Source organism: Anser anser (assembly GCF_964211835.1).
Source record: "Anser anser genome assembly, contig: HAP1_SCAFFOLD_327, whole genome shotgun sequence".
NCBI lineage: Eukaryota > Metazoa > Chordata > Aves > Anseriformes > Anatidae > Anser > Anser anser.
This window is the reverse complement of record NW_028153767.1, coordinates 44,694-60,015: the sequence shown is the minus strand read 5'-3', so window position 1 is coordinate 60,015 and position 15,322 is coordinate 44,694. Positions and strand designations below refer to the sequence as shown.

Here is a 15,322-nt window from a genome sequence, read left to right as displayed (position 1 = left end):
AAGGGTAAATTGATTAGCCATTATTTTATAAAACACAAGTGATATCATAATGACAAGTATTTTGAACAATTTCTTTAAGAAGAGTTAAGTATCAAGAATTGTAAGCTCCCTCCAGTTTGTAAGTCAAAAAGTGAGAAATTAAATAATCAAACCAAGAAAGAAGGACTGTTGAAAAGGCACACTTTTTCTCAGATCAGTTCTAATCACACTATTTTCCTGTAGCCAACATCACTGTTTATGGACTTACCTCAGGAAAAAAAAGTATTCCAGAATAGTTTGCAAAATTTTGTTTTACATTATGTCCTACTATCTTCCACTCAACAGTAACATTTCCCAGTCCTGGAGGAGTTCTTACGATGTGGAATTGTAATTGTTCTCCTAGGAATAAAGGACAAGATGCAGTGTTTCAGGGTCTCCTCTTCTACATGTTGGTTATAAAAATGAGAGGTCAAAAACATGCATCACACAGTTAAAGTATTTTTCCTGAAAGATATTGCTATTTTTGTCAGTTTGAATTTCACAGTAGTTATATACCACATTCACTTTTAATGCTGAAAAGAAAAACCTAAACTTAAACTCTTCTAGTTTTTTTTTTTCTGTTTTTAGTTCACACTTGGAAATAATTATGAACATATGAGGGAACTTGGTATAGATGAATAACTTAGAAAGGGAATGTTCATGAAAACATGCGCAAACATTAGAGCAATACAAGTCTGTAAACTGTACAAAACAGTAACTACTGTATGTACCAACAATAATAGTAGTTTTCTACAACAGTTCCCTGGAAAGAATACACATTATCTGAACATTTGCACTGTCTTGTGACTTTATTCAATGCATGCAGAAAAAAATGCTTATAATTATCTGTAAGTTCCATTTATGTGAGTTCGAACTTACAAATATGGTCACTGTTAGAAAACAAAACATTCAGAAAATGTTAATAATTTCTTATAATCTCAGAGGTAATCAGTATTGCTGGACAATGTGCATATAAAGGAAGCAAATACTATGGTATTTTGCACATTTATAACATTTAACCCCAAAGGCACTTTAATTAAAAAGAGTAGACCTCTTAGTAGGCTTTGTAAAATGTGGAAATTGTTTTATATTCACAAGTTTTTCACAAAATTTCCATTAAATATTTTAAATGTGGACATGTGAAATTAGCATGTTATATCAACATGGAATAGATCAGTAGGCAATATTTTGCAAAACATTCACAATAGAGGACAGATGGTTATTTATAATAGGTAGGTACATGGCATTCATATTTCATATGCATTTTTCAGGTCCACAGAATTTAAGTTCAACAGCACATTTTGTCCTGCATTGGCTTTCAGAGACATGAAATATGCAGAAATCTACAATTCTGAGATTTTTGAAAACAATACATGAGATTTCTTTTGCTTATTGAAGAATTAACAAAACATAAGATAATGTTATAATAACATTATGCTGCCCAACTAGTCCCTTTGATTATGCAATTTAGAGAGCAGCAACTTAGGATGCTGTCTTGCTATTCTACTGTATTACCTTACAGAATTGTACAGCATTGTACAGCTAAAACTGGCAAGAAAAATCTGAAAATTTTCTAGTTACATTTATTTTTTGTAAGGAAGAGTCAGAGATATGCATGTATATTGGCTACCAATGAAAGAGAAAGGAATTCTTAACTTCAAGAGCCCTTAATATACTTAAATAAAATTTAATATTGTAAAGAAGTAATACAAAAACTGTTTACACCCATTTTCAAATACATAAATGTGCTATTCAGCCCCAACATTTCAAACTTCAGTTAAGTCTCAGAGATGTCAACATTGATGTCGACATTGATGTCGACATCTTTGGCTTAAGTTGGTCCATGTTGCTTCTAAGAAAATTAAGGAATTCAAAATTTATTGATATCACAAGGATTCCACTTCTACAGTCAAATATCTGGATGGTAGACTCCCAATTTACAGGTTCCTCTGAGGCTAAATCATTACAGTGTTTAACACTGCACTGCAATCCACTATGTTCTATTTGAGAATTTTGCATATCCATTACAAAGAAATAAAGATTTAAAAGAAAAGTGGTTTCAATGGTTTAGTACCATTGGGAAAACACACACACACACAAATAAGGCAAAGCTTATTTCAATATATCTCTATAAGTTATAATGAATTTTCATTGAAGACTGGGAAAAATGCTTTATGATATAGAAAGCTGTTCCACTATAATCCAAACACTGAGAAGAAACTTGAAGTCATTATTACAGATTCCAAGTAGTTATTTACTGATCCATGTTTCCTACCAGCTTTACCAAGATTTTTTTGGTATTCCTATCCAGAAGAAATGCTAATATGAACACTAATTGATTTCTGAAGATTGAAAGTGTTATTAGGCTAAATTCAATATTTTTTTTAATATTTAATCCTTATCCATACTTTTACATTTCTACATTGTGACTTAATAAGTGATGCATCTCTTACATAGAGAAACAAAGAGGTGGGTATTTATCGCTGTGAAGAAGGGAGCATCAGCCGCTCTCCTCTTCCTCATTACTTTAAGCTACTGCAGTGCATTTTCTTGTAATACAGTTACACAACTGTCGCAGACCCCTGTCCAATAAAAAATACTACACTTATCCTCAATAAGGTAAAAAATAACATGCACATTGTGAAAACAAAATGTATTCACTTAACAGAAAATTTTCAATAACACAATAACTGTAAAAGTAATGATATTTGGATTTATGTCTGGTAAATTTTGCTTTCGAATGAAAAAAATATTTTGACAAACTAAAATAATCTAAATGCCTTAGCTCTTTTGCTCTTTCTCTATTTCTCCCTTTTTCTCTCTCTTTTTTTTTTTAATCAAAGACACTTAGTTCACTTGTTTTGTTTCTGGCTGGAAGGCAATGAACTATTTCTTTTCACAACCTGGAAAAATAATATAATAATAACTATATATAATAATAGAACTATAGCCAAGTACTTCAGTTTCAAGCAGCCAGCATTTGGTAGCATGCTATGAATAACATTTAACCAGTTGAAAGTATTCAGGGACTTTGGGACTGAGACAGTTTTTATTAATTCCTTGTGCTCATTAACAGCTCTTCTTAGCTAATCATATCACATCTGGCTTGGCACAGAATTAACACAAACCATACCTAGATAAAAAACCAAAGGTTATGATGCCCTTTCATGTTGGGAAAACAAAACAAAAAACCTTTGGTTGAGAAAGCCATTTTTCTTCAAACAGAAAATGTAGTGCACACATTAGGGGACAAGTTCCTGTTTTGTGAACTTTCCCTGCCCATCAGTTCAAACATCAGAGAAACGTGATACTGCAATACACTGAGATTCCATCAAAGGCCACCTAAAGCAATCACCACCAGTACTATTATCATCCTATGCAAAACTGCATCAAACTGTAGATGAAACATGCCGTGTATTCTTTAAAACAATAGTAGAAATGTTTAGTACATACCAAATTATTATTGTTCTTTCTCAAATGTTTGCTTTCTCTTATAATTGCTACTTCCCAAATCATCTGCCATAAAAAAACATCAGGTTCATGGGACAGACAAAGGGAAGATGTTACCCTAGTGTTTCTGCAGGAATGTTTTCTAGAATATTTTAAATTCTTTGTAAGTCGCTGATAGATCTGATTTGCTTATGACTATTAGGTGTGTGTATGTTGGCAGTCATGAAGTGGGCTGGCAGGAGCCTCGTGCAGGCCAACAAAGAGAAGGGCAGAGTCCTGCCCCTGGCGGGGAGCAGCCCCAGGCACCAGGGCGTGCACCCTGATGGAGAGCAGCTTGACAGAAAGGGCTTGGGGTCCTGCTGGACACTGCACTGGGCAGGAGCCAGCAACATGCCTTGTTACTAAGAAGGCTGATGGCATTCTGGGCTGAATTAGGCCAAGTATCCCTAGCAGGCTGAGAGAGCTATCCTTCCCCTCTACTCTGCACTGGTGAGGCTGCACCTGGAGCACTGGGTCCAGCTCTGGGCTCCCCAGTGCAAGACAGACCTAAATGTACTGGGAAGACTCCAACAGAGGGACACCGAGGTGATCAAGGGAAGGGAAGAGAGGCTGTGAGAGCTGAGACTGCTCAGCCTGGAGAAGGGGAGGCTCAGGGGGATCTCATCAGTGTCCTTCAATACCTGAAGGGAGGGTGGAACAGGACAGAGCCAGGCTCGTGTCAGTGGTGCCCAGGGACAGGACAAGAGGCAGCGGGCACAAACTGGAGCACAAGAGGTTCCCTCTGAATATCAGACAGCACTTTTGTGCTGTGTGGGAGCACTGGCACAGGTTGCCCAGAGAGATTGTGGGGTCTCCCTCCTTGGAGATACTCAAAAGCCTGGACATGGTCCTGAGCAACCTGCTCTAGGTGGCCCTGCTTGAGGGGGAAAGGACCAGATGACCTCCAGAGGCCCCTTCCAACCTTAAGCATTCTGTGATTCTATGAATGCTTGCAAGAGTTCAAAGTACATGTCAGGTATGTGGATATTCACTTCTTGCTGGTGTTCTCTGAACAGTGAAACACAATCATTGTGAGTCATTATCAACTGAAAGCACAAAGATGGAAACTGGCATTAAAATTTGAGCGTGGTCAACACAAAGAACACACCTTCACAACCAATAACAGATCTTGAGGCTGTATGGAAGCTTATAATTCCTGCCACATTGTCACTTGCCAGAATAATCACTGTGACAGTGTCAAAACTGGGCAAAATTCGACTCCCTCCTTCAGTATGGACCAGGCTGATTTCAATACTTTCATCATCCTCTGGCTCTGGATCATCTATAATGGGCAGCGTGACCATCATCTTTGTTTCACCTACAAGGAGAAGAACGTATACAACCGTGTGTCCACTTGGAAACCACCTTGTAAAAAGACTCAATCATCTCATTTTGAAAATAATTAAATACATAAAATATATTAAAATTGCATGAAACAAACTTATTTACCTTTCTGGAAGTCAGTGAATGTCATTATGAAATTTTATCTAATTACTATTGATCAGTCACATTAAGCCAATAAAACGATCACATCATTAAATATACTATGTAGAAATTAATTATATAGGAATTATTTCGGAGTGCCTAGAATTCTTTATTTTCATTACAAATTCTATGACTTTAAAATTTAACTTAGAAAAGGGGAATATCATTCTTGAAAAAAAAATAAATTGCCAGGTGCTAAGCTCTCCGATGAACCATTTACACAAGGGTGTACATTCAATATGAGTACATTTACTGAGCCAGGGAATGCATTGAAATGGGATGACATTTTGTTAGTTCCTTGCCTTTGGGACTATCAAAGAATAATAATGTAAGCAGCAAACACCGTTAATCTCTAGTCGCTATATATCCATTAAAATTTACAACACAATCCTGTTGTTCAGTGCGTGTGCATAACCCAGCTGTGTTTTATGATCATTAGAATATCAATTTACAGAATACATATGTATTTCCTGCTAGATTGTCTTTCAAAATACTTCAAAATCAGTTTTTACTAAACTTATAACTGGTAATGTAATTACATGTCAGCCTCACAATCATTGCCAGCAGCCATGCCTTACTATTCAGATGATTTATCAAGCTAGCACACTAGAATCTTTACTACGCACCTGGAAATTGCTTTCAAAATATCAGTTCGATTAACTCAGACTTTGAAAAAATAAAATACAGCATAAAATACAGCATGCTGCATGGTACTTAAGTAATGTCTGAGAGGGACTTGTTTGTCCTGTTTGCAATTCTTTTAAATATGTTCTGTTATGTTACGTTTAAATATGTTTTGTTATGTTACAATATGATCTCAGAATTTAAAGAGATGTCATGAAAAATTAGTACTGTAGTGACCGAGGGCTAACAAAAGACCACTTAGGCCTGATTCTCATTTCCATTATCCTTGCTGTAACAACTATCTTCGACTTTATTAATCCTTACTTATGTGGTAAAGGAAATCTTTATAGTGCAATATTTATACTGCAATATTTCTTTAATAAAAACCCTTAGGTATTTATTGTGCTTAGATATTTCATTGTGCTTTGCTACCACTGTGTGTGTTCTGCAAGATAATGCTACATGCTAATGAACAACCATACTCTTTTGCACGTGTATCCTTAGCATTCAGGAAAATTTAGCCTAAGAAGAAGATATCAGTTGTCAAAACATCCACAGTATCGTGTACTTGTCACGTTCTTTTTTCTTTTTCTTAGTTTTACAAAACAGAAGCCAAAACGAGAGCTTGTCTCACCTTCAGCAAACACCAGAGTCTCACCGACACCTATAAAATCCAAGTTTGGAGTAGCAGTCCCACCAATGACACGCCATTCCACTGTCACTTGTCCCAGGCTGCCTTCTGTTCTGTGTATCATTAGCTGCACGTTGGTCTGAGGACGTTCCTCTACTTCAACATACAGACCTTTCTCTGTTGCATTGGGACTTACACTGTAGATCTTAAACACTCCAAATGCGTCTCCATTCATCATTATGATAACTGTGGAGGTATTTGGCTGTCCTATGGTTGGTTGGTTTTTTGAGCTGGCTGAGACGTTCATCAGTTCTGCTTTCAAAAGGGTTATAGTGAATCTCTCATCCAGTTCTGGCAGGCTGTCAGGCAGTATGGTAACTGTTAGATTTGCAGACTCTTCCCCTTCCTGCATTATGGCCCACTGTCTTGTAACAGGTTCATAATCACTGCCAGCGATGGCTTGTGTGCTGAAGAGGGCGAATGCACTGGTAACGTTTTTCTTGTAGGTCCGGAACCCTGAAGTGTTGTTAGTTAATGGGCTGATATCTGACGTCAGCCAAAGGCAGAGAGGAATCCCTGAGGCACTGGAAAATGTAAAGGCTGAACATGCTTGTTCTTTTAGGCACTGAGCTGCACAGGAATACACAGGGTCACTTGCTGCTGACACATTCACTCTGGTCTTGGATGGTTTGTCAGGAATTCCTTGTACAGGAGGCTCGTAGTAGGCCAGGATATCCTGACCTTGCTCCACAGCAAGAGCTACAACGTCAGTCTCAGAAGTGCTGTAGAAAATCTGCAGCTGACCAAATCTTCCCTCACTAAAAGACATTATAATAAAATAAAGTTCTGTTAGTTGACAAAGGATGTCTAATATTCTACATGTTTCTGGGTTAATAATAGAAGTGAACAAAATCAACTGACCCTTTCTGAATTGCTGAAAAATTCCAAATAACACATCAAAATGCATTCCCTTTGAAACTAGTACCAGAATAACTGAGTTATCTTATTTTTTTGTGGATAGCAAGTTTGATTATTTATAGCTTAGGTAGTAGTCTGTTAAGAATGCATATTTGTAAACATTTGGTTCTAGGAGTTAACTTAGTCTTCTTCAGGACTTGGCAGCTCTCCTTACTTGCAAGGAAGAAAAAGCCGGTGACACCCAGACTTATCATCCTTCCTCTAGGATCACATGCATAAAACCTGTTTTCCTTCTCTTATTTTCATCCTGTAAGGGCTGGCCATTTTGTCCTCCTGTTCAAATCACAGGAACAGGCTACCATGCAGGTTTAAATGATTTGATGATTAAACGGACAAAATGAATAGTACACTGTGTACGCTGAGTTTACATTGCCAATGTAAACTCAGCGTATTCAATGTATACTACTGTATACAATGTATACAATGTATACTACATGTATACAAATGTATACAAATGTATACAAAGTATACAATGTATACTACAAAGTATTCAATGTATACTACGTTTAAGTAATTTATGTAATACACAGACATCTACTTCAAAAACAATGTGTTTGAAATGAAAATACATTGAGATGGCAGATCAAAGAATTGATGCACATATTTTTATGAGAGGAGCATGAAATTTGACATTATAGTGAAAACAAAAGTGAAGAATAAATAGTAATTACAAATAAAGCAAACATTATACAAACCTTCGCCTGACTGTTATGTTTGCCAGCAAATTTCTTTCTAGTGGCTCCTGAACTCGATATAAGGATTGATGAAAGAAAACTGTGCCATAAGGATTATCATTGGCAGGTATTATAATACTTGCCACGCCATCTAACCCAATAGCACCACCATTGGAGGCCTGAGTTAATTCTACACGGACAATCTCAAAGAGAAGAAAAGAAAAAGAAGTAATGCAGCTAGACAATTTGTGGTTTTTCTAACAATAATTACAAGCAAAGTATAACATGAAATTATAGCACCTTCCTGCCGGAACATTTCTTGTTTTCCATCATACATATTTCTAGAACAAGTCAAAATTAATACCATCTTCAAGGAAGATGTAAGTGCTTGACTTACTTCTTCTATTTCTGGAACATCATCAGCCAGGATTTCCAATAGTAGCATCTGAAAGGCTTCCCCAGGGGCAAAAGTAATATTGCCTGAGGCAACCTGCAAGTCCTCATCAGCAGGGTGTCCACCAATGGTAGCAACCCACTCAACAGTAACGTTACCAAGTGTCCCAGCATTGCGGATTACTGGCAGATTTATGGGTACTGATCCAGATTCAGGCTCCTCCACAGTAAATTCGGTCATCTGGAACACTGAAGTGCAGCACAAAGAGGTGTATTTCATTAACAGTAATATTTAAAATAAAAACACCATCCTAGTTACTGAATTATATATTTTATTTCACTTGATTGCATTCATTTGCACAATTAAAAAAATGTTAATCAGGTTTAAACTTCAAATTGAACTTTCAGTATCATTTTATCTGCAAATAAAATTGGCATGAAAATTCAGCCCCCACCCAAGAGTTTATTCCAACGTATCCATTGTTCAAGGCTAGCCATGATCTAAGTTTTTAGAAGACGGTCAGAAGGTAATTTTTCCCAGTGAGGAAATTTTTTATCATTTTTTATGTCACGTATGGAAAAAATGTGTCAACATATTCCATCTAAATTGTTTCAAATATAAGTCTTTCTTGTATAAAATCTTTAGTTGTTAAGAATGAAGTTAATGAATTATCCATGTGGAATTATTTACTTTTGTCAATTTCCTTTACATTTTGCTGATAAAATGGAATAACTGAAATAAAGTAGGGTACTAAAGGGAGAAAGAGTAAGTCAAATAAAATGGCTGGAAAACATACACCAGAAATACTGAAATAGAAAAAATAAATAGAAAAGATAAATTTCTAAAATGTCATTAAATTTTTGAAATTACCATTTTTTTCTCAAAACCTGTGTAATGAAACTATTTTTGGAAAGTGTCCACAATCCATTTTACTGATAATGATAGAAAGAAGAAAAACTACAATAACTAACAACCAGAACATACAAGAATGCAATTTAAGTCATATTTGTACTTTCCAATTTCCCCAGATATTTAAACCTGCTTTGCCTGATTATTTTGTAAAACAATGACACTGCACTATCTAAACAGGTTTTGGCATGTAAACTTAAGCTTCAAGCTATTGCAGAAATGCAACATTTAGAATAGATAAAAAAATACAAATTAAATTAAAATCCATCCCCATTAGGAGACTCCAAAATCCACCTTCGTCTCACAAAATCTTGATATATAAGTTGACTGAATGCTTCAATTTCGCTATATAAGGGCACCATTTGCCCTTACTTACACGTTTTAATTTAGTTTATCTTATTTTGTCCTTTACTGTGTTCATCCAGACTTCCCTTTTTGTATTCTGAAAATTTTTATTCCATTGCCCAGTAATAACTCACCCACAAATCAGCAGATTGCTACTGGACAAGAGAAAATATGCAAATAAGACTCATTTACCAAAGGATCCAAACGGGTCATCAGAAGCCTCAATGGTTATGACTGCCCTCGTCAAAGATCCAAGCAAGGCTCCTCCTGTCGTTTGATTCAGCAGCTGAACATAAAAGGACTCCTCAACTTCAGGATTGATATCATTAATTATATAAATTGGCACAGCTTTACTTGTTTCTCCTTCTAGTAAGACAACATCTGATGAGGCTACACTGTAGTCCTCACCTAGATTTGTACATGAAAAAATAACAAAACAATCAAAACACAGAAGAATATTAAGGCATTCTGGTTCATTATGAAACATCACTAATGTTTATCAGCACTAATATTTATCTGTTCTTTTTGCATTCCCTTGTGTTCATATGTTGGTGTGTTTTTTTGTGTTTTTTTTTTCTTTATCTTCATACCCAGAAAATACAATTGTTTATTTCCTAGTGCCTTTTAGATATCTGGATGGATGAAAATAAATCTCATCTTGGCCAAACAGAGTTTACACTGTCAGTCCAAGAAGCAATTACAAAAGGTCCATTATTATCTTCCATTGAGAAGATCACACAACTGTGACATTTCTATATTTGATTTCTGATAGTTGTCTGGCTTTCCAAGAGATAAAATGAAACAGAAGTACCTTTTTCAAAGGAGATTTTACTAAAGGACATAAGGTCACTCCTTCCCTCGTGGAGCTTTTCAGGGATCACCTGAGAGCTTTACCTTTCATTTGCAAAGTAAAAGTCTTCTTGAATTGTGCTTAACATTTGTCTGTTTCACAGAGGAGTCACCAGCTCTCAATTTCCCTCCAAGAAACTCAAATAAGCCATGTATGGTAGGTTGAAATATGTACAAAGGACTAAGTACTAGCTATATATACTACTACAGGATTTTTTATTTTATTTTATTTTTTTGAGAAAGTGAGTGGCCACCAGGGAAACAAACAGCCAATTCCTTTCCTTAGTTTTCTTGCTAGATTCTTCAGTGATGATATCTCTGAGTTTTTTTAAATTTGATGTAAGGTCTCTTCTATAGGACCTGAATTCCTGTCTCCTAAGTACACTCAGTAAGTATCTCACACTTTGGTATTTTTTCTACTTGTTTTACTAGACTGCATTCAATACACACTTGCTTGCTTTGGTTACTCGAAGCATACAGTATGCTCTTTCTGGTTTAACACAGAATGTGTATTTCTGCTATTTTGATTTCTTACCAGCTGTTGCAGTTATTGGCATAGCTTTGAATTTCACAGAAACATCTGCAAAAATTCCCCCAGTTCTGGTCACGTTAATGATTGGTCCAACATAATTTTCAGCAACTCGCACAGCTGAAGCTGAAAGCTGAAGTGTTCCAAAAGCATCATCATTGGCATTGATAATTACATGAGCTATAGTCTCACCCACTGATCCAAGACGAGGAGAATTTACAACTGAAATATAAAAAAAACCTCTTAGAGCAAGCCTGAAATGCCTCCTATATATGGCTATACTGTTCATATACATACACCTGAGTTTAGTGGATGGCCACTACTAGCTTTCAATAAAATTTTCATTTTAGATTTGGACAAAATATAACTACAAACTGCACAAGCATATTTTTGATGTTTGAATTATATTATGTCAGAAAATCCACATTCTTACTAACTTATTATTCTACCCTGCTGTGGAGCATACAAAACACCAGTTCTTTGAAGAGGTGAGGTACTAGCAAAATTACTTACTTATTTGTCCATAGGACAATAGAATTTTACACTAGCAATGATGAACTATAAGTAACCTTTCAGTTTCCCAGTAGAATTTTTTGTAGTGTTTCCCTTAAAAATCAAGATTAATGTGGGAGAGTCATGGGGGAGAGGGAAGGGAAATTAGGCATGCCAAGAAGCTCTTAAGCATAAATAAGGCTGTAATGACCTGAATTTATCTGATCGGGCAAACATCCTCTACGCTAAAAAGCCAGCATGAAGCTGCAATTCTACACCACTTAATGTTTAAAAGGCTTTTTTCGCTTTCAGTAAGTGCAACTAGCTTATTTCCTATCATTGTGCTTTACAGAAACAACAGGTGAGCAGGTATTAGCACACAAAACCAATACAGTAATACAGTTGGCCTAAAACACCTGGGATAAAGCAGATGCAGAAGGGAGAAAGAAATGTCCACCCCTGACAAAATTTTGTGGTAAAGGAAATATATGCTGACACACAGAATCTTCATACTTAATGTGAGATACTCTGACATATAACTTACAGGATTCTTAACTATACAGAGTTAGGCAGAGGTAAAATTTTACTGTAATTTCAATTGCTGCATTTTATCCTATTAAATATAAATATTAGCCTACATATTTAAGCTTTTGGTTTACATATGAAAGACACTTACTTGGCCGATCCTGTACTTTGTCGATCAAAACAGTATTGTTTAGCTCCACAAAAACAGATTCTGACCTCTCAGGATCATAATCATCCAAAATAGGCAAAGATATTGTGGCTTCGCTTTCATTGGCTGCGAAGATCACATAACCAGTAATGGGTATATAATCTTCTCCTTGTATTGCTCTAACAACATCAGGTGGAAGAAAGGGTGACTTTTCATCATCACCTAAAGTTCTGTATGTAACCACTACTGTACCAAGAAGACCACCAAGCCTTACTATTGTCAGGGAGATATTTTTTGTTTCTTCCTCAACTTTTATTGGTCTGTTTCTCTCAGAAAAGATGAACAGTCCATATGGATCATCATTAGCTAAAACTGTTAATGTTGCATTAGTGTGATTTCCAAGACGACCACTGGACACATTGATGATCAAAACTGAAAACACCTGATCCAGTTCAGGCACGTTGTCAGGAGAAACTTGTATGGTAATATTTGCTCTCACTTGGCCAACATCAAATGTTACATTCCCATATGCAGAGACCAGGTCTTCTGTAAGATCACAGACTATGACCCAATACAGAGTCACCTCAGACAGGGCCCCATGAGTTCTCACAACCTAAGTGGAAAACACAAAGATTTATGTATTTCTTTGTACTATAAGAAAGAAGAACATAAAAGTGTAAAATGGCATACAGCAAAGTCACAGAATCACAGAATATCCTGAGTTACAAAAGATCCACAGGGATTATCAGGTCCAACACCTGACTCCACACAGGACCACCCAAAATCAAATCGCATGTCTGACAGAGTAGTCCAAATGCTTCTTGAACTCTGGCAGCTCAGTGCTGTGACCATGTCCCTGGGGAGCCTGTCCCAGTGCCCGACCACCTCTGGGTGCAGAACCTTTCCCTAACCCCCAGCCTGACCCTCCCCTGTCCCAGCCCCATGCCGTTCCCTCGGGTCCTGTCGCTGTCCCCAGAGAGCAGAGCTCAGCGCCTGCCCCTCCGCTCCCCTCGTGAGGGAGCTGCAGGCCGCCATGAGACCTCCCCTCGGCCTGCTCTGCTCTGGGCTGAACAAACCCAGGGACCTCAGCCGCTCCTCATACTTCTTGCCCTCTAGACCCTTCACCACCATAGTAGCCCTCCTTTGGATGCTCTCTAATAGTTTATGTCCTTCATATATTGTAGCACACACAGTGCTAGAGGTGAGGCTTCACCAGCACAGAGCAGAGCAGGACAATCCCTTCCCTTGACCATCCAGCATTGCTGTACCTTATGCTCCAGAACACAGTTGACCATTTTGGCTGCTAAGGCACACTGCTGGTTCATATTTCTCTTGCTGTCAAGCAAAACCCCCAGATCCCTTTCCATGGGGCTGCTCTTCAGCCTCTTGTCCCCAGGCCTGTCCGTACAGCCAGCATTGCCCCTTGCCAGGTGCAGAATCCAGCACTTCCTCGTTTAACTTAATTCCAGTCAACTGTGACCTCTCCAGACTCCAAGACTATTGAAAAATTATTGAGAGAGGTCTTGCAATGACATCAGCCAGCTCTTTCTGTACTTTGGGATTAATCCCACTGGACCCCATAGACTTATATGCATCCAGCTGGAGCAGCAAATCCTGCACAAGTTCAAAGTTGGCTGGGAGTTTATCATCATCACAGTCCTGAAATTCAGAGCTTTGGGTGTCCCCGAGCCCATCATTGGTGTTAAAGACAGAGGCAAAGAAGGCATTAACCTCTGCTTTATTGGCGTACTTATTTGTGAGGTTACCAACCTCAACAAGTAATGGATCAATGTTTTCTCTGCTCCTCCTTTTGCTGTTAGCATACTTTAAAAAAAGCACTTTTTGTTGTCCCCACAGTACTGGCCAGCTTCAACTCTGAGTGAACATCACCTCTGTAGTCCTTGTCCAACTGACCTTGCTTCCAATGCCCACAGATTTTCCTTTTTCGCCTAAATTCTAGAATAAGATCCCTGCTCAGCCAAGCTGGCCTTCTGCCCAGCTTGCTCAACTTCTGACTCTTTGGAATTGCCTGTTCCTGTGCTCTTAAGAGGTGTTACTTAACTAACCAGCACTGATGGACTCCAATACCTTCAAAAGCAGGTTCCAAGGGGACCTCACAAACTAGTTCACTGAGTAGTCTGAAGTCTGCTGTCTCCATAGCTAGGGCTGAACTTTTGCTGGCAGTTTTCCTCCTATTACCAAAGATTTTAAACTCAGCCATCTCATGGTCACTATGGCCAGGACAGCCTCCAATCACCACTTCACCCACAAGACCCTCACTGTTTACAAGCAACAAATCTGGAGGGCACCTTTCTTAGTCAGCTTCCAGAGTAACTGTACCAACAAGTTATTGTTAACGTGCCTCAGGAATTTCCAGTACCTGTTTGTATTGGCTGTATGGTATTCCCAGCTAACATCTGGGAAGTTGAAGTCACCCACAGGGACAAGGGCAGATGACCTAGAGATATCCCTTAGTTCATTATAGAATAATTTGGCAATGTTGTCCTCCTGGCTGGGTGGTCTATAGCAGACTCCCACAACAACTTCATCTTATTGTTATAACTTATTTCCATGTCCCTTAATCCTTACCCGGAGGATCTTAAGCATGTCATTGCCAACTGCAAGCTGCACACAATCCAGCCCCTCCATTATATACAGTGCAAAGTCATTGACATGATGAGTTAAAAATAAACTAATTTTAAAAACAGTGTAATCTTTATCATCTTAGCTTTGCTGTATTTGTTGTGTCATCAGCACTTACTTTAAAATATTCATACCTCAAATGTAAACAAGTAGAAGTAAATTTAAACTTATATAAAACATTTTAGTTTTAAGCTGAAAGATACACTTTAGAAAGTGAAGTATAAAATGTCAAGACAAATGTACATGATAAAGTTAAGTTAAAATGCTGTAGACCTATTATAAAAATATTGCAGAATGCTCTGTAAAATAGACATAAAAGAGGATTGCATAGCAATATGAGACCCAAAACTTTCTAACCTGCAACATAATATTGCTATCTCCATCTTCAGGCTCAGTTCCATTTACCGAGAGTGACTCAGTACTGAACTCAAAGACGCCATGAGCATCATCAGAAGCCTCAATAGTCACAACGATGTGGGATGCAATTCCCAAGCTGGCTGTAAGTGCAAGTGCCAAAATGAGTTATTTTTTTATACCATCTTTTCTTAAAAGCTAAGGAAGTTTGTTACAAAAAGCACACAGAAAAGCA

At 37.5% G+C, this 15,322-nt stretch overlaps 1 protein-coding gene across 1 annotated transcript in view; it reads right to left on the bottom strand.

Annotated features, from left to right (window-relative positions):
• LOC310891514 (adhesion G-protein coupled receptor V1-like) overlaps nucleotides 1-15,322 on the bottom strand; it is a gene marked incomplete at its 5' end in the record, with an annotated part of 72,717 nt that overhangs the window by 13,766 nt on the left and 43,629 nt on the right. Inside the window, 9 exons of the mRNA XM_083853789.1 lie at nucleotides 248-378; nucleotides 4,616-4,825; nucleotides 6,251-7,065; nucleotides 7,921-8,102; nucleotides 8,297-8,541; nucleotides 9,740-9,955; nucleotides 10,932-11,147; nucleotides 12,094-12,703; nucleotides 15,091-15,230. Of these exons, the coding sequence (XP_083709915.1) occupies nucleotides 248-378; nucleotides 4,616-4,825; nucleotides 6,251-7,065; nucleotides 7,921-8,102; nucleotides 8,297-8,541; nucleotides 9,740-9,955; nucleotides 10,932-11,147; nucleotides 12,094-12,703; nucleotides 15,091-15,230 (2,765 nt within the window). The remainder of the gene's footprint in view (nucleotides 1-247; nucleotides 379-4,615; nucleotides 4,826-6,250; nucleotides 7,066-7,920; nucleotides 8,103-8,296; nucleotides 8,542-9,739; nucleotides 9,956-10,931; nucleotides 11,148-12,093; nucleotides 12,704-15,090; nucleotides 15,231-15,322) is intronic.